At 38.9% G+C, this 24,467-nt stretch overlaps 1 protein-coding gene across 10 annotated transcripts in view; it reads left to right on the top strand.

Moving 5' to 3' along the window:
- The first annotated feature begins 594 nt into the window (after nucleotides 1–594).
- CDC27 (cell division cycle 27) overlaps nucleotides 595–24,467 on the top strand; it is a 52,624-nt gene continuing 28,751 nt past the window's right edge. For all 10 annotated transcript variants that reach the window (XM_027974365.3, XM_012186252.4, XM_027974364.3 and 7 more), the window contains exons 1-4: nucleotides 595–730; nucleotides 10,975–11,050; nucleotides 21,713–21,860; nucleotides 23,414–23,539. In XM_027974365.3, the coding sequence (XP_027830166.1) occupies nucleotides 704–730; nucleotides 10,975–11,050; nucleotides 21,713–21,860; nucleotides 23,414–23,539 (377 nt within the window). In that variant the 5' untranslated portion in view covers nucleotides 595–703. The remainder of the gene's footprint in view (nucleotides 731–10,974; nucleotides 11,051–21,712; nucleotides 21,861–23,413; nucleotides 23,540–24,467) is intronic.

Genomic DNA, 24,467 nt, shown 5'->3' with positions numbered 1-24,467 from the left:
GTCCCTGGGATTCTCCAGGCAAGAACACTGGAGTGGGTTGCCATTTCCTTCTCCAATGATAAAAGTGAAAAGTGAAAGGGAAGTCTTTCCAATTTCCTATTTCCCTTTGAGCCATGAATAAGAGTTCAGGAATGGATAAATGACATAAACTTAACCGACAGACATCTCTTAATTAATTAAAATCAGCCCCAAACTCTTGAGTTTAACCCTCTGCTTAATCCCGCACCAATTAATCCAGCAAGCTTGAACGGCGAATCAAGATTGAAGCCTGGCCACGTAACGCTCCCGGCCGACTCCAGCACGCCACGCCCAGCCTATTGGTTACCGATTGGGCGTGCCCCTGCCCAAGGGCCGACGGGGCGTGGCGTGCGTGAGTGAAGGCGTGATCGAGAAGAGGAACATACGCTTTGGATCACGCTCGGTCGTCTCCGGTACTCCTCGACAACTTCCGGCAACGGTGTTCTCCTCCGCCGATTCACCTCGGGTATTTCCGGTCTCCTTCGGGCCTTTCCGTCTGGCTCCCGCGCGCGTCTCTCCACTTCGGGTTTTTCCGTGTCCCGCTCGGAGGTACTCGGCTCTCGCTCGGCCTCCCCCATCCCCCGGTAACGGTCGCTGGTGAGTTTAAATGAGCCGGGGCTGGCCGGGCCGGAGTCGCTACGGGGGGGGCCTGAGGCACTGCAGAAAGTGGGCCTGAACCTCCAGGATGACGGTGCTGCAGGAACCCGTCCAGGTAATGGTAACCCTCTTCCCTGAGGCTTGGCTCGCAGCCTCGGTCGGGAAGCGGCGTATGGCCACTTCGCGGCCTGGTGCGGCCTAGGCCCTGCTGCTTCTCCCGCTTCACCTGACGCCGGCTCCTGCCAGTCTTCTCGTCAGTTCCGAGGCCTTGCCCGCAGCCTCAGCAGCGTTCCCTCTGGCCCTGCGTTACTTCTTCCCCGGGTGTGAGTGGAGTTCGGCGATAATCCCTCCTTTTCCCTCCGGGCCAATGTCGGGCGAGCCCCTCCTGTCAGCCCAGGGGCTGGGCCCGGGCCCGGGTGAGCGATGAGGGGCCGAAAACTCGCCCCAGGTGCTCTCTTGCCCAAGGATGGTTGGGACGCACATTTGATCAGCGCCTGTACGATCTTCATAATGGTGGGGCAAGTTTGCGGGGCGAGTGTTGGTTTTGTTTTTGTTTTCTAGGAGAAAGTGGAGGGAGGGTAGGATCGGTGTTTTTAATACTGATTTCTGTTTTGCTGACAAACTGTCTAGCCCACGTTGCCTTTCCTCGTTCACTCAGTTTCCCTCCGGACAATGATCTGCGAAGAGAACCCCAAGGCCCAGTGCAGAGGCGCAAGCACCTATACAAGGGGAGGGGTTGGAAACAGCAAATCGGTTTTTTCCATGACCTGTGATGGGGATCAGGAGTGTTTTACTGTGCATGTTTATAAGGCGTTCAGGAAATGAAAGACAAATCATGATTTTTCCATCCATACTACACCAAGGTTTGCTTTGACGCACAGTGCTCTGTTGGCATGTAAGAAAACCCTATTGGATTTTAAGGGTGTGATGCGGTGCCAAGTCATTTCCCCCTCCTGCCATCTGAAGAAACTAAATCTTTTGTCCCTTGGTGATGGACCAGGTCTGGGAGACTTTTTACCCTATCATATGATCTTTGACTTGATTAGAAGAGTTGACCTCTATCAGCTGATGTCATTGAGTCATGCACTTTATTTTGAAAGCAAACCGATTTTAGAAATTGCTTCATGTTACTCTTAAAGACCTGTGATATCAAATAGTAAAATATTTTACTACATCACTCCTTCCATATTTCTTTAATTTTTTTCATCACAGGATGAAATACCAGTTACTCCTAGTTGGCTCTTTCTTTAGCTGTTTACATGTAGCAGCTATTAATTTTTTAATTAGTGTAATGTGGGATTCTGTCTTCTGTACAGAATTGTACCAACAGTTCTGTTTGTACATTATACTGGTGCTTTCAAAGCTGTTTCTTTCCATCCAAATTTACTAGTAAAGAGTCCCTTTTTAATTTTTTTTTTTTGAGACCTAAGGTGAAATTGTAAGTTGCTATCTATACCTTCTAAAATGGATAAGCAGATTACTCAAGTTGTTTAATTTCTGTTTCATGTTTTTGTTATTTTGTCTTAACAATTAATGATACCTTTGCCTTATAGATATGGCTTCTAAGATGATAAACTAGTTTTATGGATAGCCTGTGCATCTGTGGCAAGTCACTTCAGTCGTGTCTGACTCTCTGCGACCCTGTAGACTGTAGCCTGCCAGGCTTCTCTGTCCATGGGATTCTCCAGGCAAGAATACTGGAGTGGGTTGCCATGCCCTCCTCCAGGGGATCTTCCCCATCCAGGAATCAACCCTGTGTCTCTTACATCTCTGGCATTGACAGGCGGGTTCTTTATAACCAGAGCCACCTAATTTGCATAAAAGCATGGAGATAAATATGTAGCCAATTCCTTGATAAAGATATTCCTTCTGTGATAAACACATCAAGTTTTCTGTTTTTCATTAAAGTACTCTTAGCAGTAATGCATTTAGATATTTTTAGGGCTCAAGAGTCAAATTTGTCTACTCCCCACACACAAGCCACTGACAGTGGTAATAAGTTTTAGGATATAATTAGGTGAGAATTTTGGTTCTAATTTTTAGTATAAGAAGCCATTCAAGAAGGGATCTAGAGCAATAGGAGAACAATCAACACTGGCTTTTTAAACTATAATAAGTGATTGCTTGTATTTGTAGAGGAATGAGAGTAAGTTGGAAAGGTGTGTCCTTTTGAGGGTTGTCTCAGGGTTTGAAGTGTTGTTGCTGCTGCTGCTGCTGTTAAGTTGCTTCAGTCGTGTCCGACTCTGTGCGACCCCATAGACGGCAGCCCGCCAGGCTCCGCCGTCCCTGAGATTCTCCAGGCAACACTGGAGTGGGTTGCCATTTCCTTCTCCAAAGCATGAAAGTGAAAAGTGAAAGTGAAGTCGCTCAATTGTGTCCGACTCTTAGTGACCCCGTGGACTGCAGCCCACCAGGCTCTTCCATCCATAGGATTTTCCAGGCAAGAGTACTGGAGTGGGGTGCCATTGTTATTAGGCATAGAAAAAAGTTGAGAGAAAAGATGAGCAACTGAGTTTTTCTTTTTTTTTAAAGCTTAAACATGGAATACTCAGTTTGATATACCATGTAAGCCTAAATATAAGCACTTCTTCCAAATTATCTCTTATAAAAAAGTATTACTTTGAGTCTTCAAAAATCTCTCCTATTATGAGGCAGAAATTCTGTCATTTATTTAATTTTTAAAATAACTATTTGGGAAGGAATAATTGCTAGCCTAAGTGACTTGAATCAGTGCTAATTTGAATGTGTATAAAATCCACCTGATGAAATTGATTTTTAATTTTATATAGATTCATCAATTATTTCTGGGGGGTAAGACATCACGAAAGTGTTGAATGAAGTTGTTAAAAAAAAAAAAAGCCTTGGAAAAATCATCTTAATAAGCAGTATAGTAACTGTTTGCTTTTACACATAATATTGTTTTAGAGATCATTGAATAGTGAAGCGGAGAAGGCAGTGGCACCCCACTCCAGTACTCTTGCCTGGAAAATCCCATGGACGGAGGAGCCTGGTAGGCTGCAGTCCATGGGGTCGCTAAGAGTTGGACACGACTGAAGTGACTTAGCTTAGCTTAGCTTAGCTTAGATAGTGAAGGCAGAGAAGGCAATGGCAACCCACTCCAGTACTCTTGCCTGGAAATCCCACAGACAGAGAAGCCTAGTAGGCTTCAGTCCATGGAGTCTCCAAGAGTCAGACACGACTGAGCGACTTCACTTTCCCTTTTCACTTTCATCCACTGGAGAAGGAAATGGCAACCCACTCTAGTGTTCTTGCCTGGAGAATCTCAGGGATGGTGGAGTTTGGTGGGCTGCCATCTGTGGGGTCGCACAGAGTCAGACACGACTGAAGCGACTTAGCAGCAGCAGCAACAGATAGTGAAGCAATACTCTTGGCTTAGGATAAGAAGTACAGGGACAGCATCTATCACAGATTCAAAGGGTACCATTTTCAAATAACTTAGAATTGAAGATGGTGTATTCAGGAAAATTGTGTTAGATGATTACCCCTCTATATATACATTATAGATGATTACCCCCTATATATACATACACATATATATATATATATATATAGCTAAATTGATAAATCAATACCATTTGACTATTTGGTCTTCATTCAAAAAATGTACTCAGGTTAGCTGAAATACATTTGTTTATGAAATTTTCTTTTAGAAAACAGATTCTCATATTCAGGTACAATACAGTATTTTGAAGACAGTGCTGCATAGTACCTGAACTGAGAGGATGTACTTTGGAGTGGGGAGGTAGAGAAGGAAATCATTACAGATATGTAATAATTCCTTTATGGACTCATGCCCTGATACAGCCTTTGTGCTTATATATAAAGCATGAGACAAATAATCACAAATTAATAAATTGTGAGAAGAACGGTACTCTAAGTAGGGTGTTAGGAGAGAGACCTAATAAGAGGGTCCTGACTTCAGTCAGGTTTGCAGTTAGACCATCAAAGTTCAGAAGCAGCCTCAACGAAATAATCAAATTGGAAAGAATGTTATGCACCTGCTATGTGTCAAGCGCAGATAAAAGACATTCTAAAACATTCTCTAAAAAGGATGTTAGGAAAGTTCCTTTTGAGCAAATAACATTGTAGCTGAGTTCAAAGTTTGAGACACAAACAATTTGAAGAGAATTACAAGCAGAGAAAACAGCATGTGCAAAGTCCCTGAGACATAGTACAACTTGGCATTGGAAGACCTGAAAGAAGGCCAGTGTGGCTGGAGTTGCATACCAATGTAAGGCCATAGTAAGGAGTTCATTTTTCATTCTAAGTGTCGTGGGGAATCACTGATGACTTTTCAGCTGGGGGTTGACATAATCTGATATAGATGTTAAGATCCCTGGCTACTGTATGTGAAAGGTCAGGGAAGAAGGCAAGAATAAATACAGTCTTAAGATGACGGTGCGGTTCAGTTGCTCAGTCGGTCCAACTCTTTGCAACCCCATGAACTGCAGCACGCCAGGCCTCCCTGTCCAACACCAACTCCCGGAGACCACCCAAACTCATGTCTATTGAGTAGGTAATGCCATCCAACCATCTCATCCTCTGTCGTCCCCTTCTCCTGCCCTCAATCTTTCCCAGCATCAGGGTCTTTTCAAATGAGTCAGTTCTTCCCATCAGGTGGCCAAAGTATTGGAGTTTCAACTTCAACATTAGACCCTCCAATGAAAACCCAGAACTGATCTCCTTTAGGATGGACTGGTTGGATCCCCTTGCAGTTCAAGGGACTCTCAAGAGTCTTCTCCAACACCACAGTTCAGAAGCAACAATTCTTCAGCACTCTGCTTTCTTTATAGTCTAACTCTCACATCCATCCATGACCACTGGAAAACCATAGCCTTGACTAGACAGACCTTTGTTGGCAAAGTAATGTCTCTGCTTTTTAATATGCTGTCTAGGTTGGTCATAACTTTCCTTCTAAGGAGTAAGCGTCTTGTAATTTCATGGCTGCAATCACCATCTGCAGTGATTTTGGAGCCCAGAAAATAAAGTCAGTCACTCTTTCCACTGTTTCCCCATCTATTTGCCATGAAGTGATGGGACCAGATGCCAAGCTCTTAGCTTTCTGAATGTTGAGCTTTAAGCCAACTTTTTCACTCTCCTCTTTCACTTTCATCAAGAGGCATTTTAGTTCTTCTTAACTTTCTGCCATAAGGGTGGTGTCATCTGCATATCTGAAGTTATTGATATTTCTCCCGGCAATCTTGATTCCAGCTTGTGCTTCCTCCACCCCCAGAGTTTCTCATGATATACTCTGCATATAAGTTAAATAAGCAGGGTGACAGTATACAGCCTTGATGTACTCCTTTTCCTATTTGGAACCAGTCTGTTGTTCCATGTCCAGTTCTAACTGTTGCTTCCTGGCCTGCATACAGATTTCTCAAGAGGCAGGTCAGGTGGTCTGGTATTCCCATCTCTTTCAGAATTTTCCACAGTTTGTTGTGATCCACAGTCAAAGGCTTTGGCATAGTCAATAAAGCAGAAATAGATGTTTTTCTGGAACTCTGTTGCTTTTTCGATGACTCAGCAGATGTTGGCAATTTGATCTCTGGTTCCTCTGCCTTTTCTAAAACCAGCTTGAACATCTGGAAGTTCACAGTTCATGTATTGCTGAAGCCTGGCTTGGAGAATTTTGAGCATTACTTTACTAGTATGTGAGATGAGTGCAATTGTGCAGTAGTTTGAGCATTCTTTGGCATTTCCTTTCTTTGGAATTGGTAACCTATACTAAAGTGGTAGCAGTGGAATAGGAAAGAGGTAGATTAAGTTCAAGAGATATTTTGGAGGTAGAATCAATGCATCATGGAAATTGATCATTTGTGAGGGAATCAAGAACAGCTACCTAGATTTCATTTGGGGGGTAATGTTTAATAAATGGAGAATTCTTTGCAGGGAAAACAAATTTGAAGGAGGACCATTAAGAGTTATGTTGTGAACAAAATAAGATATTTGTGAAACCAACCAGTAGAAATGTAGATATATAACTTCTCATCTTTTGAAGGGTCCAGTCTTTTTGGGAAGATAAATATGCTTAATGGGAGCAACTGAATAATGTTGCAAGTCAGTATGTATGTGTTTGCACAGATAATAGTAAATTCAGTAAAGAGAGATCCTTGTGGACTGGAAAGATGGAAAAGGTTTCTGGAAGGAGTAGAACTTAAAGCTTTAGAAAGTCAAAAGGGTTTGAATTGGTAGAGGAGAATATGCTTGGCACCGAATGGCATCAGCAAAAGCCCAAAGTTGAGAATGGTGCTCAGGAACAAAAAAACAATAAAAATTATAGCCTTGTCTAGAATGGGAATTGAGAACAGAAAAGATAAGGTTTTGCTAGTCAGGTAGAATCAGGTTACAAGGGGACTTAACATCCAGGCTGAGGAATTTAGATTTAATTTGTTGGTAAAATAGCCATTATTGGTTTTTGAATAGAAAAATTATAATGAAAGCACTGCTTGGGAAAAAATTAATCTGGTGCTATTGGGAAGGTGGGACAAGACAAGATTTAGGGAGACATACAGGCTAGTAAGTTACACAGTAGTGGACATCAAGGTTTATCAGTCTTGGCACTATTGATGTTTTCAGCAAGCTAATTTTTTGTTGTGGGGATATTTGTCCTGTGTTTTGCAGTGTCCTTGCCATCTACCTGCTATATGCCCACTCCATTTGTGACAAACAGAATGCCCCCTAGACATTACTACATGCCCTTTGTGGGACAAAATTGCCCAGACTGAGAACCATTGATGTAGACCTGAAGTAAATTAGAGTTCAAGAAATTACACTGTAATGTATAGTAGGAAAATTCCAAAGTGATTTTTTCTTCATACCTTCTTATGTTGTCCATTTTTTTTTTAATGGTCTAAAAGAAGACACCTATTTTCTTTTTTGAAAAAAACAAGAATGACACAATCTAGGTGGTCATATTTAAGTCTGAGTTAGTTGTACAATTTACAGAGGTTTGTTTATATTTAAGATAATATTTCATATTTAAGAAGAGCAACAAGGAGAAGGAACTTTGCCATTTAATTTCTGTGGTGTTGATTTAATTATCTTTAAAAGTCAGTGTGGTCTAGAACTGACTCATTAGTTTAAGCAGCAAAATTTCTCTTTTAACCTTATTTGGGGGCTCAGTGGTGGTGGTGCTCAGTTTGGCTTCATAACCTTTAGCAGCATTTCTTCCATCTGGCTTTAATTTACAGAACACCTGAAGTGATGGACTGAGTGTTAGTCTTTTAGGGGCAGGTTTACACCAGCAGTTGAGCAAGGGATTGAACTCAGGTCTCCTACATTGTAGGCAGACGCTTTACCATCTGAGCCACCAGGGAAGTATTCAAAATGTTAAGGCTTTGTGCAGGCCACCCAAAGAACTTGATTTTCTCAAATTGGTTAAATTTTTATGTTATTAATTTTTTACTGCAATCAGGATCATATAGCAAGGTAAATGATCAATAAATGTTTACCAAATGGATGAATACTGTGTTTCAAAAAGTGGTAGGCATATTGAATAAGATGATAAGGAAAACGATCTAAGTAGTATGGAAACATGATCTCAGTTCAGTTCAGTTGCGTCCGACTCTTTGAGACCCCAGCTGCTGCAGCACACCAGGCCTCCCTGTGTATCACCTACTCCCGGAGCTTGCTCAAACTTGTGTCCATTGAGTCAGTGATGCCATCCAACCATCTCATCCACTGTCTTCCCCTTCGCCTCCTGCCTTCAATATTTCCCAGCATCAGGGTCTTTTCAAATGAGTCAGTTCTTCTCATCAGGTGGCCAAAGTATTAGAGTTTCAGCTTCAGCATTAGTCCTCCTGATGAATATTCAGGACTGATTTCTTTTAGGATGGACTGGTTGGATCTCCTTGCAGTCCAAGGGACTCTCAAGAGTCTTCTCCAACACCACAGTTCAAAAGCACCAATTCTTCGGCACTCAGCTTTCTTCATAGTCCAACTCTCAACATCCATACATGACTACTGGAAAAACCATAGCTTTGACTAGATGGACCTTTGTTGGCAGAGTAATGTCTCTGGTTTTTAGTATGCTGTCTAGGTTGGTCATAACTTTTCTTCCAAAGAGCAAGCATCTTTTAACTTCATGGCTGTAGTCACCATCTGCAGTGATTTTGGAGCCCCCCAAAATAAAATCTGTCTCTGTTTCCATTGTTTCCCCATTTGCCATGAAGTGATGGGACCAGATGCCATGAGCTTAGTTTTTTGAATGTTGAGTTTTAAGCCAACTTTTTCACTCTCCTCTTTCACTTTCATCAAGAGGCTCTTTAGTTCTTTGCTTTCTGCCATAAGGGTGGTGTCATCTGCATATCTGAGGTTATTGATATTTCTCCCGGCAATCTTGATTCCAGCTTTTGCTTCATCCAGCCCAGCATTTCTCATGATGTACTCTACATATAACGTGATCTAGGCTACTGTTAACCAGAAAAATCTGGTTATCTTTCAGGTATTTATAGGTCACACCACTAAAATATTATTGCCCCCAAATCTGATATATTCCAACTGCTAAGTTGGACGGACCTGTATCTCCTTACCAGATTCTTGATTCCTTTATAATGTTTTGCTTACCTGTATCAAGGAAGAAACCACTAGATGTTACTTTGTATTGTTTTATGTTGCCAACAATGTTTTAATCATGTTAGTAAATTTAATTATGGTAGGAATATTTTATATTTTACCTCCATATTGGGTTGCTAAAAGTTTGTAGGTCAGTAAGTGGAAATTAGATTCAGAGTTTTAAGACACTTATTCAACAAGCATTTATTGAGCATTCACTGTGTTTAAAGACAGTTATCTAGGATAATTAGGGAAATAACTACTTAAGTAGGATAACCAGGGAATTATAGAGAAAAAGAGAATCTGACTTTTACCCACAGAAGTTGCAGCCTAATCAAACAATATATATGACTAAATCCAATAAACAGCTTGATATATTTTTTTGAAGTAGAAACAGAATTTTCTGGGACCTCATAGAATGGAGTCATTAATATTGCATGGGATAGATCAGTGAAAGGAAGATACCATGTAAGCTGAATTTTGAAGAAGACACATTTCACGAGGTAGAAGTTAAAGGACAGCCCAAACAGTACTTTGAAATGTGAAAGTACAGCTGATGTTTAGGCACTGATGGAGGCCTTTTCTGGTTCTAGACCATAGGCAGCTTTGGTGAGAGATGAGCAACATCTGAAAAGGGATGATGAAGGCCCAAAGGGATTTGAATGGTTTCCTAAGGAGTTTGTACTTTATTCTGTAGCTGTTTATTGTGTAAACTTTGTGGGACCATCCAGGAGGAATCATTAGGAGGTTTTGATCAGGGATGAAGACATGAAAATGATGATGGCAGCATCTGAAATTTATTGACTAGTTATTAGGTATATGCAAGGAACCATTGTTTACTTTATTGGAGTCTTATGTTTTAAGTGAAGAAACTAAGACTTAGGAAACATTGTAACCTGCCCAAGACACAGTCATGGAACATGAATTTGAGCTCCTGTCCAAACTCAGGATTTCTGGGCTGGATGGATTACATTATAGCCTGCAGGCAGGAAGACCACTTAGGGAACTACAGGTTTAGAGAAAAGATTCAGTTACAGACTGGGACTAGGAAAAAAGGGGATAAGACCCTAGGTACTTTTCTTTAGGTACAGTTCTGTAAATGATGGTTAAATTCACTAACCAAACCGTTAAAGTATTTTAAATCCATAATGAACCTAAATTGAATTACCAGTGCAATAGTTATTTCATATATACTTAGCTAACATATATAACCTTGTATGGGCTTCCAAGATGGCACCAGTGATAAAGAATCTGCCTGCCAATGAAGGAGATGTAAGGAGTGTGGGTTCAATCCTTGGATCCAGAAGATCCCCTGGAGGAAGGCATGGCACTCTAGGAGTATTCTTTCCTGAAGAATCTCATGGACAGAGGAGCCTGGCAAGCTATGGTCCATAGAGTTGCACAGTCAGACATGACTGAAGCAACTTAGCATGCATACAGAGGCCTCCAGTGTAGAAAGCTTTATGAAGTTGATATTATTAAAGCTGGGTCTACAAGGATGTGCAATTTACAAGAGTAGATAGATGAAGGAGCCCACACTCCCCAGGGAAGGAAAAGGAAATACAAAGACACAGAGGTCTAAAAGTTCATGGAGAATTAAGTGAGTAAATTCAGATGTTAGGAGCCATACTGTGAAGAGCCTCATCTAATAGGTTACGGAGTTTCACTGTGGATATTGAGGTTTTATTACTTAAGTTAGATGTGTTGATTTGAGTATTATATGCAAGGCTCTGTGCTAAGAGTTACTGTGAAACTATATTTATGTTCTTTTTCCTTTATTTACAGGCTGCTATATGGCAAGCACTAAACCACTATGCTTACAGAGATGCAGTTTTCCTAGCAGAGCGACTGTATGCTGAAGGTTTGTAATCTGTTCCTTTCCAAGAACTGTAAAAGAATAAAATACATGGAATTCCATCACTTCTTAGGACTGTAACAAGATTCTGGGTATCACTTTTTTTTTGGCTCTGCCTCAAGGCGTGTGGGATCATAGTTCCCCAACCAGGGATGGAACCGTGCCCCCCTGCATTGAAAGCACAGTTTTAACCACTGGACCACCAGGAATGTCCCGTGGGTGTTACTCTTGTTTTGTCTTTATGATTGACACTAGTTCATGTAAGTTTTTTCCCAGTATGTGTAGCTTTTTATATGCTACTTTTAGAAACTGTGCAGACTTGCTTTGGATTTTACCCTATGGTTTACTTAATCATGGTCTAGTCTTTAGGTATTTTTTCTTTTTTTTTTTTAGAATCTGTATTCTGTGGTTTAGAGCATGGATTTTGAGCCTTCAGCCTTAGTGCAAACCCTAACCCTTAAGCATGCTGTAGTATGCCTTGGGCAAGCTACTTAACGTTCAGTATTTCAGGTTTCTCATCTGTAAAATAGAGGTAATTATTGTCTCTTGGAATTGAAAAATGAAATAATATATTTAAAGCACTTGGCACGGCCTTCTGGCACTGTAATAAATTCAACATCAGCTGGTATTAGTGGGGTTTTTTGTGTGTCATTGATTATTATAATCTTCCTAAGATGCTTCCCAGGTGGTACTAGTAGTAAAGAACCTGCCTGTCTACGCAGGAGACATAAGAGATGTGGGTCTGATCCCCGGGTCAGGAAGATCCCCTGGAGGAAGAAATGGCAGCCCACTCCAGTACTCTTGCCTGAAGAATCCCATGGACAGTGAAGCCTGGCAGGCTACAGTCCATGGGTCTCAAAGAGTCAGACACGACTGAAGTGACTTAGCATGTTAGCAAAAATGCTAAGATAATTATGTACAGCTTTGTCATTTTCCTTGTGCTATATACTCTAGGATAGAATTTACAAGTCAAAGTAGGTGGTGGTTGTCATTTAGTCGCTAAGTCGTGTCCAACTCTTTTTGTGACTCCATGGACTGTATAGCCTGTCGGGCTCTTCTGTCCATGGGATTTCCAGGCAAGAATACTGGAGGAGGTTACCATTTCCTTCTCCAGGGGATATTCCTGACCCAGGGATCGAACCCATGTCTCCTGCATTGGCAAGTGGATTCTTTACCCACTGAGGCAGAAGGAAAGCTCCATACAAGTCAAAATGTGTAAGCAGTTCTACAACAAATTACTTTGGCCTAGTTGATAACCCAACAGAGAGAGTTGTGATAATCACTGTCACCAGTAGTATAAGGCTTTCTTCATAGCCCTATCAGTATCAGATTTACCATTATAATGTGTTTTTGCTTACTAGAAAATTGTGAAGTATTTTGTCTTCCTTTTCATAATTCTGAAGGATGCTGGGTATTTTCTCAAGTGTTAGTTTTACATTTATTCCTGTTTCTGTGGACTCTATCTTTGTTTATTGCATATTTGCCCCAGATTGTTTGCTTTTTAATCTTAATTCTGTTGATTTTTATAACCTAATCTTTTAAATTTTATTTAGTAGCTTTATCACTTAAACTTTCTCCTGTTGCTCCAGTAGCTGGAAGAATTGTCATTTTTCTATAACTCAAGAAATACGTAGTTCTTGGTAATTTAAAAAGTTTTAAAAAATGTATCATAGTGTTATTACTTAATTTAGTCAGTGTTATTTATTAAATGCTTTTTTCCCTTCCACGTGGTATTTTATGTGGTTTTGTGTTAAATTTTTTTTAAATGTTCTACTCTGTTCCCAGAACCTCTCCTCTCTTTCATTAGTTGATTTTCTATTTTTAACTTAAATATTATGCTATTTTATTATTAACACTTTATTATGTATTGTCTTTTTACATCTAATAAGGCCTATCTCCATCATTTTTCCCCCATTTCATTCTTTGGTAGGAATACCCTTTTTTTAATTCTTTCATTTTACATGTATATTTTATTAATCTTTTGAAATTTCACAAATATTTTGATTAGTGCTCTCTGAAACCAAATAAGTCTATGAGTTAATTTAGGAAGTATTATTATCTTACTATACTATAACTCCACCTCATGCGAAGAGTTGACTCATTGGAAAAGACTCTGATGCTGGGAGGGATTGGGGGCAGGAGAAGGGGACGACAGAGGATGAGATGGCTGGATGGCATCACTGACTCTATGGACGTGAGTCTCAGTGAACTCCGGGAGCTGGTGATGGACAGGGAGGCCTGGTGTGCTGCAGTTCATGGGGTCGCAAAGAGTCGGACACGACTGAGCGACTGAACTGAACTGACTGATACTATAATTGTCTTATCTAGAAACAGTGCTGCCTTCTTTATGCTCCAATGTTTACCTCAGTTTTCCCACTTACTGAGTAATCTCCCATTGGATTACTTACTAAAAGCTTTTTTATAATTGTAGGTAAGTTTTATTTTTGTGTGTCTGCAGGAACTAGTAATGGAACCTTTCTGCTCAGTTATATGATTTTACTCTAATAAAGTGCTTAGTAACTGAACTGCAGGCATAGAAGGTAGATATTAGGGGTTTGTTAGACATGTGTCAGAAAAGGACAGGGGATAAGAACCGTAAAGAATATAGACAAGATGTAGACCAGGAAATGTAAACTACAGAGGAAAGTTAACACAGGGATTGATAAATAAGAGGATTTAGGAGAGATACTGGAAATCCAGATGAAGTTGAATTGGTAGATGTATGGAAATAACGTAGGAGAGGAAGACTGTGAATGAAGTGCAAAATTCTTTTATTAATGAAGCAGAATGTCTTGAATTTAGTAACCAAGAGTTAAAAGGAGAAGATATGAATCTCACCAGCAGGGAATTTCACAAAAGAGCACAGGATGGTACTTGGAAATAAAATAGTTGGGAGAAACAAGGAGGAAACCAAGCTTGCCCTGGGGCAGGAGGGAAATAAAATGGGAGAAGCAAGGAAGAAGCCAAGCTTGCCCTGGGGCAGGAGGGACTAGCATCCCTTTGAGAGTGCTGTAGTTCTTGAGGAAAGTTGGGAAGGTCTATGGAGCAGAAGTCTTAGGTCCAAATGAAAAGATTAAGAAAAGTGAGAGCCTTACAAAGAAGGTAATATGACAGATTGCCCAACTCTGCAAATAAAAGCAAGGTTTATTGTGGATAATCTACTTACATATATTTTCATTGATACCTAAGTAGCCCTCATGTTTTCCTGACTTTTCTTTTTTAGTTTGTTAACGTTAGGCAGTTTCTGGTTATTATAGTTAGTTTCCAAAAGTGTGCAAATTAGTGGTTTCAAATTTAGATGCTAGGATTTTCCCATAGAGTTGAGGCAGGATTCCAGATTAACCTACATAAAACTGTTTAATCCACTTTCTATCTGTTTCTGATACAGTGCTTAACTCTTGGAAACTCACTCATTGTTAGTTTCTCTCAATATGAAACCTAACTACCCTTGACTGTATTTCTGTGGAGTGCAATGGGAGCAGACACTGTTCCAGCTCTATAATAATCACAGTCAGTTCAGTCCAGTTCAGCTGCTCAGTCGTGTCCGACTCTATGCGACCCCATGAATTGCAGCACGCCAGGCTTCCCTGTCCATCACCAACTCCCGGAGTTCACTCAGACTCACATCCATCGAGTCAGTGATGCCATCCAGCCATCTCATCCTGTCGTCCCCTTCTCCTCCTGCCCCCAATCCCTCCCAGCGTCAGAGTCTTTTCCAATGAGTCAACTCTTTGCATGAAGTGGCCAAAGTACTGGAGTTTCAGCTTTAGCATCATTCCTTCCAAAGAAATCCCAGGGCTGATCTCCTTCAGAATGGACTGGTTGGATCTCCTTGCAGTCCAAGGGACTCTCAAGAGGCTTCTCCAACACCACAGTTCAAAAGCATCAATTCTTCAACGCTCAGCTTTCTTCACAGTCCAACTCTCACATCCATACATGACCGCTGGAAAAACCATAGCCTTGACTAGACGGACCTTTGTTGGCAAAGTAATGTCTCTGCTTTTCAACATGCTATCTAAGTTAGTCATAACTTTTCTTCCAAGGAGTAACCGTCTTTTCATTTCATGGCTGCAGTCACCATCTGCAGTGATTTTGGAGCCCAGAAAAATAAAGTCTGACATTCTTTCCAGTTTCCCCATCTATTTGCCATGAAGTGATGGGACCAGATGCCATGATCTTAGCTTTCTGAATGTTGAGCTTTAAGCCAACTTTTTCACTCTCCTCTTTCACTTTCAAGAGGCTTTTTAGTTCCTCTTAACTTTCTGCCATAAGGATGGTGTCATCTGCATATCTGAGGTTATTGATATTTCTCCCGGCAATCTTGATTCCAGCTTGTGCTTCTTCAAGCCCAGCGTTTCTCATGATATACTCTGCATATAAGTTAAATAAGCAGGGTGACAATATACAGCCTTGATGTACTCCATTTCCTATTTGGAACCAGTCTGTTGTTCCATGTCCAGTTCTAACTGTTGCTTCCTGGCCTTCATATAGGTTTTTCAAGAGGCAGGTCAGGTGGTCTGGTATTGCCATCTCTTTCAGAATTGTCCACAGTTGATTGTGATCCACACAGTCAAAGGCTTTGCCATAGTCAATAAAGCAGAAATAGATGTTTTTCTGGAACTCTGTTGCTTTTTCCATGACCCAGCGGATGTTGGCAATTTGATCTCTGGTTCCTCTGCCTTTTCTAAAACCAGCTTGAACATCAGGGAGTTCACGGTTCACGTATTGCTGAAGCCTGGCTTGGAGAATTTTGAGCATTACTTTACTAGCATGTGAGATGAGTGCAATTGTGCAGTAGTTTGAGCACTCTTTGGCATTGCCTTTCTTTGGGGTTGGAATGAAAACACCTTTTCCAGTCCTGTGGCCACTGCTGAGTTTTCCAAACTTGATGGCATAGGGTGCAGCACTTTCACAGCATCATCTTTCAGGATTTGAAATAGCTCAACTGGAATTCCATCACCTCCACTAGCTTTGTTTGTAACCCACTTGACTTCACATTCCAGGCTGTCTGGCTCTAGGTGAGCGGTCACACCATTGTGATTATCTTGGTTATGAAGATCTTTTTTGTACAGTTCTTCTGTGTATTCTTGCCACCTCTTCTTAATATCTTCTGCTTCTGTTAGATCCATGCCATTTCTGTCCTTTATCGAGCCCATCTTTGCATGAAATGTTCCTTTCATATCTCTAATTTTCTTGAAGAGATCTCTAGTCTTTCCCATTCTGTTGTTTTCCTCTATTTCTTTGCATTGATCGCTGAGGAAGGCTTTCTTGTCTCTTCTTGCTATTCTTTGGAACTCTGCATCCAGATGCTTATATCTTTCCTTTTCTCCTTTGCTTTTCGCTTCTCTTCTTTTCACAGCTATTTGTAAGGCCTCCTCAGACAGCCATTTTGCTTTTTTGCATTTCTTTTCCATGGGATGGTCTTGATCCCTGTCTCCTGTACAATGTCACAAACCTCCATCCATAATTCATCAGGCACTCTATCTATCAGATCTAGGCCCTTAAATCTATTTCTCACTTCTACTGTACAATCATAAGGGATTTGATTGAAAATAATCACAGTACCTTCTAGTATTTATGGATTTCTTACTGTGTACTAGGTACTCTAAGTAGTTAATATTTATTTAGTCTTCAACAGCTCTATAAAATAGACATTGCTATTATCATTTTAGAAATGAAGAAACTAAGACCATTGTTCGCCAGGTTTTTACCTGTCTTAATGATTAATGGGCTAGGTGTAGAAATTGCATTGAATACAGTGCTTCCCGTAAATTTGGCTTAGCTGAAGAGAACTTAATCAGAGTAAAAGATTCAGCATCTGATTCTCTTCTCTGTCTTAGCCATTATAGTGAGAGCCCAAATTCACAGAAATATGTGACTGCAAATGGCAACATTAAAGAAAATTATTTCCAGTTATGTTAGGGTCATCATTGAAGGAAGTTGTCCAAATACTACTAGAAATATGACATATTGTATCATTTTTAGGCCATTACTATCGGAGAAGGCAATGGCACCCCACTCCAATACTCTTGCCTGGAAAATCCCATGGACGGAGGAGCCTGGGTGGGCTACCGTCCATGGGGTCGCGAAGAGTCGGACACGACTGAGCGACTTCACTTTCACATTTCACTTTCATGCATTGGAGGAGGAAATGGCAACACACTCCAGTGTTCTTGCCTGGAGAATCCCAGGGGCGGCGGAGCCTGGTGGGCTGCCGTCTATGGGGTCGCACAGAGTTGGGCACGACTGAAGTGACTCAGCAGCAGCAGCAGCAGTGGAAAATTTTATAAATGTATCTTGTCGCTAGAAATTCAAGTCATTTTGTCATATAGGGGGACAAAAAGGATATCTGGCCCATTGGCCTATTCTTTTACTGTCATAGTTAAATTATTACTGATAAAAAAGATGATGCTATTTTTAAAAAAATATTCTTTTATTTTCATTTATTGGCCATGCCATGCCACTTGCAGGATCTCAGTTCCCTAACCAGGGATTGAACCCTAGACCACATTCGGGGATTGAAAGCCCAGAATCCTAACCACCGTGCACCAGGGAACTTGTAATGCTGTTTTTTTAAGTCATTATAGTTTTCATTTTCATTCTGTGTTAGTGAACTAAGACTCTGGTCTTCCCAATGATCTTTTTAAATCCAAGGCTCAACTGTTTCATTACATCAGTCAGGTGTTTCATATAAATATCACATATATCAAACTCAATTCATGCAAAACTGGATTCATAATGTTCCCACCCTATTCTAAAACACCAGTGTCTTAGTAGAAAAGCCTTCTTATTAATTCTCCTGTGTTTAGTCTTTCCTGCTGCTTTGATTTACCCCCTCCCAAATCAACCCCGTTCTCTTTACCTTGTAAAACCCTTTAGAGATGTATAATAGCTATAAAAATTTATCCCTAAATCTTTACACAGCTTGCAAAGTCTGTCTGCTTTCTCCTTATGTATTGTCATTTCCTTTTAAAATTTCCTCCAGCCTTCTTACCCGTGGTGTATTTATACCAATCATGTTTTCAAAGTATTTAAAAATATTATTAACCCCCATTATCTACAAGTATAAAACCAGTTAGTACTGAAATTTAGAGTGTGAACACACATGAGGAAAATAAAAATTCAGAATAGTATTAAAATACTGAAGTTGTAAATACAGATGAAGTATTCAACAGAAATGACTCTGAGAAGGGTGGAATGAATCTTGCATCATATGTAAAGCATAGCACCCAGGCATTTGAAATCAGTCAGCAAAAAAGTGATAAGATGGGATCACTTGAGTTTGTGGCTGAACATTATGTATGTATACCCCATGTAAATATCAGATGACTAGTCAGGTATTATAAATTTAGGAGAAAGTCAATAGTAATAATTTAATAATAGCACATACAACTCTTACTATATATCAGGCACTATCCAAAGTTCTTACATATTAACTCATTTAATTCTAACAGCACTAAGTACTTAGAGGTAGGTGTCACTGTGTCCTTATTTTACAGATGACAAAACTGAGGATCAGAGAAGTTAACTTGCCCTGAGTCACATAGCTAATAAGTGGTGGTGTGGAAATCCAAACTAAAGAAGCAGCTTGGTTCTAGTGTCATTGCTCTTATCCATGTGCTGTACTGTCTGTAGGTGACGTGAGAGCTTAGAAGATGATCAAGATAAAATGTGTATCACAAACCATGAATGATTCATAGGTGTTATGCTCTTTGAATACTTAAAACTTAAGTGTTTGTGACCTGGCAGCAAGCACGGTACTCTAACTTCTAAGGAGTTCTCTGTGGTATTTAGAGTTTATCAAGGCCAGATAAAGAGCACTCACCTCAACAAACATTTAAGTCTTACCATAACCAGTCCATTTTGGACTTCATATAAATCAACATGAAGAGGTGTCTATCTGATTTAAAAGCACTGAGAAGCTAATTCATCTTCCCATTTGATGGCATTGTGTCTGAAGGATGCAAGCTTAAGGTCCTCTTAATTATTTTGAGCTTATATTAAATGACGTACCCTATATTGAAGCCCAACCTGTTTGTAAGAAGAGGAGTTTCAGTATTGTTCTGTAACTCATTTTTTTCACCTAACAATGCATTCTGAAAAAATTCAGGGTTTTTTTTGGACGACTGTGTTTAGTCATATGGATGTGCCTTGATTTAACTCATACATGATTGATTTATCAGTATTACAAGTGACTTTGTGGAATCAGTATTTACTTTATTCCTGATTATAGAATACAGTCATCTCAGGACCACCCATGGGTTCTGCATCCGAAGATGCAACCAACTGCAGATGCAACCAACTGCAAATGGAGAGCTCAGCTCCAGAGGGTCGACTGTGTATTATGGACCATATAATTCCCAATCATGTATTTTGACTAAGGCTCTTAATAAAGGATGGCAAATAAATGTCATGCAGACATTTATAGCTATTTCCAGATCCTGTTATTTTGATTTCTGCACGCTTATACTAGCAAAGCCATGATCAGCCTTAGTTTCTCTGAGTTTTGCACTTGAGGCAGCCACTGTCAGTCATTTGAAGTTACTGTTCCAGATGAAATCTATTTGTCAATACTCTTTCCTTTTTAGATTCATTATAGCCACTCACTACTGGTTCACTAGCTATGTTTGGACTGTCAGTTTATTTCTGGGAAGCTTCAAAAAGCCACCCCTTTCAGTCCATGTATTTCACAATCCTTCCAGTTGATCTCAATTTACTTCACTATCTTATAGTTTCATTAAGCTTAATGTTTGACTAAACCTCCAATCCATAATCTCACTTAAACATAGTTGTTAAGTCATCATACTTCAAAAAAGTAATTGCACTATGACACTAAAATCATACACACAATATTTGGTATCTTTATGTTATTATGGGATTTTACTACAGTGAAAAATTAACCTAGATATACTCAGTGTTTGAAAACAAACATTTGATGAAGCATTTTTATGGTTCAAAGTTGAACTAGCTTTGGAGAGCCATTGTTTTTTGGTATAATAATTAGTTTTTAAAAGCTTAATTTATTAGATGACAAGAAACCAGGCCTTTGCAAAATCTAGAAGAAATCACACTTTCTAACTTATGTGAATTAGCACTTGTAGTTCAATGAAATTAACAATTTGTTCCCATTGCAATAGAGGTCCCCATTCATTTTTTTACTTCTGAATGATACTACTGTATATCCTATTAGCACCTGTACACTAAAATTCTTATCGTTTACTACACGATATCTTATTGTACATTGTTTTTTATACTAGGGTTTCGTGAAAAATCATAAGATGGACCAGAGAAGTAGAGTTCTGTTGGTTTTTACTTGTGCATATATGGCATAAAACAACAGGAAAGAAAAAAATAATAACCTTTATAAAAGGAAAATTTCAAGCTACTTTTTTATCCCACATCTTTGAGTTAGCTTTTCAGAAAGATGTGGCAGGTTTATCTGTACTTTAAATTTAATGATTCGCAAAGTTTAGCATGCATCAGAATCACTTGAAGGGTCTGTTACCGCACAGATTGCTGGTCCCCACTCCCAGAATTACTGATTTTAGTGGGTCTGAGCTGAGATGGGGCCGGAGGACTTCATTTCTCAAAAGCTCCAAAGTCATGTTGATGCTGATATAGGGGCCACACTTGGGGAATCAGAGGCTTAAATGGTCCCTCAGTCTGATATTATTACATAACCTGATATTATTATATAACCCATTTTTAGAAGTACAGAACTTAAGAGTTTCCCTCTTTCTATCCTTACCTCTGTAGACTCTCATCTGGGGACTTCCCTGGTGGTTAAGACTCTGTGCTTCTCCTACAGTTGGCGAGGGTTTGATCCTGGTAGGGGAACTAAGATCCCACGTCTTGTGCATAGTGGCCAAAGGGGGAAAAAAAAATATAGACTCTCATCTGAATTGGTTGGGAGGTTGTGAGGATAGAAGTAGGGTGATGGTCAGTTTGGGAGAGAGTAAATAAAGGAGAAGAATGCTACATTTCATTAACCAGGCATTTCCTAATGTTAAAAGGAAAGAGGTTTATGAATAATTCAGCTCTTGCCATTAAAGAGCAGTTTAATTATTGTTACTGGACAAGTGTCAAGTCTGTCAATTCATTGTTTGTATAGTATGGGTATTCACAATTTAGAAATTTTTTTTCCTTTATCTTAAATTATCTTGAATATAATCTACTATGTATTTGGTATTAGAAATAAGTGAGTTTTGTTTGTTTTCCAGTTTGGTCTTTGTTTAATGTAGAAATTTTCAGATTGATAATTAGGTTTATAACGCTGAGTTTCCCTCTCATGAAATTTGACTTCTGTCCTCTCAAAAGATCTCTCAGAAAAATACTACATAAAAATGATGCTTTCCTGATAGTCTGTGTAAGGGCAGTTGTGTGCCTGTGTTTGATCTTAAGGATTTACAGAGAATGCTACAGTTGTCTTCATTGTATTATTTCCTTTTTTTCTTCTGGAAAGAAGGTAGTCAGGACTTGGGGAACTAACTTTTGTATCAGGAAAGTATTTCTCCTTAATTGAAATTTGAATTAATAAATTGTTTTTTTGTATTGAATAACATGCCTAATTTTATTCATTATTGCTAAACTTGTTTACGTATCACTAAACAATAATTACCATTCAACATACTGAATAACAGCCCTTTTTTTTTTCATGTTTGTTCTTAGTACACTCAGAAGAAGCCTTGTTTTTACTGGCAACCTGTTATTACCGCTCAGGAAAAGCATATAAAGCATATAGACTTTTGAAAGGACACAGTTGTACTACACCACAATGTAAATACCTGCTTGCAAAATGTTGTGTTGATCTCAGCAAGTAAGTTTCTAAATCTTTTCTACCTAATTTTGTTCTACTTAACTGTAGAATTCTGGATAAAATTCTTTTGACTCCCTTTCTCCCCTCTTGGTAGTAGAGTTTTGTCTATTTCAGTAACTTTTGAAATGCTTCTGCCTATTATTTTGTTATGGAGAGATTTTATTGTTATGGTATAAATAGAATTTAAATCTGGAGAAACCTAAGTTGTAACTAATTCCTATGATTTTGTAAAATGATTGTAATAAGCCTGAAAACCTAACTTCCCAGTTCACCTGAGATTAATGCTGCCTTGTGTCCAGACAGTTGTGTAATTAGTTATTTGCCCTTCAAAATCATTCTTTTGGGGAACCATTACTCCTTTTAAGCAAGGGGTCAGATTTAGGAGAACATTTCTTTGGCATATGACAGCTCAACCAAGTCAGCTGTCCATATTCTGAATCTGGAGGCAGCTAGAGATTTAGGTAGTTACGTTCTGTCAGACTTTTTTCTGTGCTGCGAAAAATGGAATAGTGGTAAAGGTGGCTAAACAGATAACTGTAAAGCCTGTGTATTTAGTTTATAGGTATACAGTCATAGGATACAAATAGACCCTGTTTAGTTGATAGATATACAGTGAAAGGATATAAATAAACCCCATAAAGTCTGCATAGTCTGATAAGTATTTATTTGTCCAGTGTCTAATTGGTGACTTTTAAATTACAGCTAAAATATATATATATAGAATTTCTGAGACATTTGCTATTGAATTTCTTCTACTCCAAAGATTCTAATGTTGAATTCTTTAAAATATACTTATTTAATTTGCTAGTTTCTTAAGCCAGTTCTTACCTTAGACTTTCTTATCCCATTTATAAATATTTATAGTTTTTTAAAAAATCCCACTGATAGTAAAAAAAATCTTTAGATATCACATTTTATGTTTAGGATATATAAGCTTACTTGAGAGTCTTCCACATGATGATTTAGAAAAAACTTTAAAACATGAACCATTATAAACTCTGATATGCTAAAAATATATAGTGAAATCAGGCAAATTTTTTCCCTTTGGGGAATATTTGTAATTTTATATCAAGAAGACATAATTGATAAAAAGAGGTGAAGTGCTATTCACATTTCAATTGTAAACTTAAAAATAACTGAGGCCATTAAGTACGCAATTTTTAATTAAAATGTTAGTCTTATTTAACCTCCTTGCAAATTCCTATTTCAAGGAATTATAGAACTAAGAAGGACCACCAAATCTGTTAATGAAGAGCTGTTTTCCCCCAGCATAACAGTCTGATGTGAGTAATGTGTATGTTGCTCAGACTAGATTTATACATACAGACTAAAGGTAACTATTTCTGTTTTTAAAGGGTAAGACTGAAATTTTAAGATGGTAAATTCCCAATCTCCCAAATGATTCTTAATACATGTTTATTGGTATTCTAAAGGTACCATGAACTTTTTACTATATCTCCATAGTAAGAGATACATTCGTAATGAAGAATGTCTTTACACACAGTGGTTTTTATATTGACTTTTTAAAAAATCTGTGAATGTGTGTTTTAAAGGCTTGCAGAAGGGGAACAGATCTTATCTGGCGGAGTGTTTAATAAGCAGAAAAGCCATGATGATATTGTTACTGAGTTTGGTGATTCAGCTTGCTTTACTCTTTCATTGTTGGGACATGTATATTGGTAAGTAAGAATGATTCAAATTACCAGAAAATTGTTTCTAGTACTAGAATGAACTACTCAGCAATAAAGAGAAACAAACTATTGATAAACATAATAATTTGGATGGATTTCAAGAGCATTATGGCAAGTGAGAAAAAGGCCAATTTCAAAAATTTACATATTCTGTGATAGCATTAATAGAACATTATTGTTATGACACAGTTACAGTGATAGAGACAGATCAATGGTTCTCAGACATGAGAGTTGGGGCAAGAGTACTGGGACTATAGAGAGGTAGCTAAAGGAGTTTGTTTGGGACTTTGGAACAGTTCTATATCCTGATTGTAGTGGTAGTTACCCAAATATATACATGTGATAAAACTTCATAAAAACTATACTATTTTTTCAACTTCTATGTGAGTCTAAAATTACATCAAAATACAGTTTAATAAAATAAAGGGAAGGTATTAAATCATAGAAATGCTGTATATGTATTACTAGTTATTTTAAAACAAGATCACTTGTTTAAAAGTTTTTGAAGGTACATTTGTATCAAGTCCTAATCATGCAGGAAAGTTTTTTCTCTTTTTCAGAGAAATAATTATTTTTATTTATCATAAAGATTAAAAGGTCAGGTATCCAATAGGGCACAACCCTGCTCCAAAAACTGGCTTTTCATTTCAACCATCCTATGCCTGTTGTGACCAAAGTTGTACTCAGTAATTTAGAAACCTCCCTGTTATAGTTTTGAAGCTACAGCTTGTTAAGTTATCTTTTATCTCCAGTACTTTGATATAGACACTACATTGGTCTTTTTGTCTACAGTAGCATGTGAGACTTGCATCTTTAGGGCATGACTGATTCTAAGTCTAGTTCTTAGATTAACCTGTTTCTTCCAGTGCCATTTAAATAGCTATTTTTAACCCCAGTCCTTTGGAAAACTTCCTTT

Source organism: Ovis aries, chromosome 11 (genome assembly GCF_016772045.2).
Source record: "Ovis aries strain OAR_USU_Benz2616 breed Rambouillet chromosome 11, ARS-UI_Ramb_v3.0, whole genome shotgun sequence".
Taxonomy (NCBI): domain Eukaryota; kingdom Metazoa; phylum Chordata; class Mammalia; order Artiodactyla; family Bovidae; genus Ovis; species Ovis aries.
This window is presented reverse-complemented; position numbering and strand designations above follow the sequence as displayed.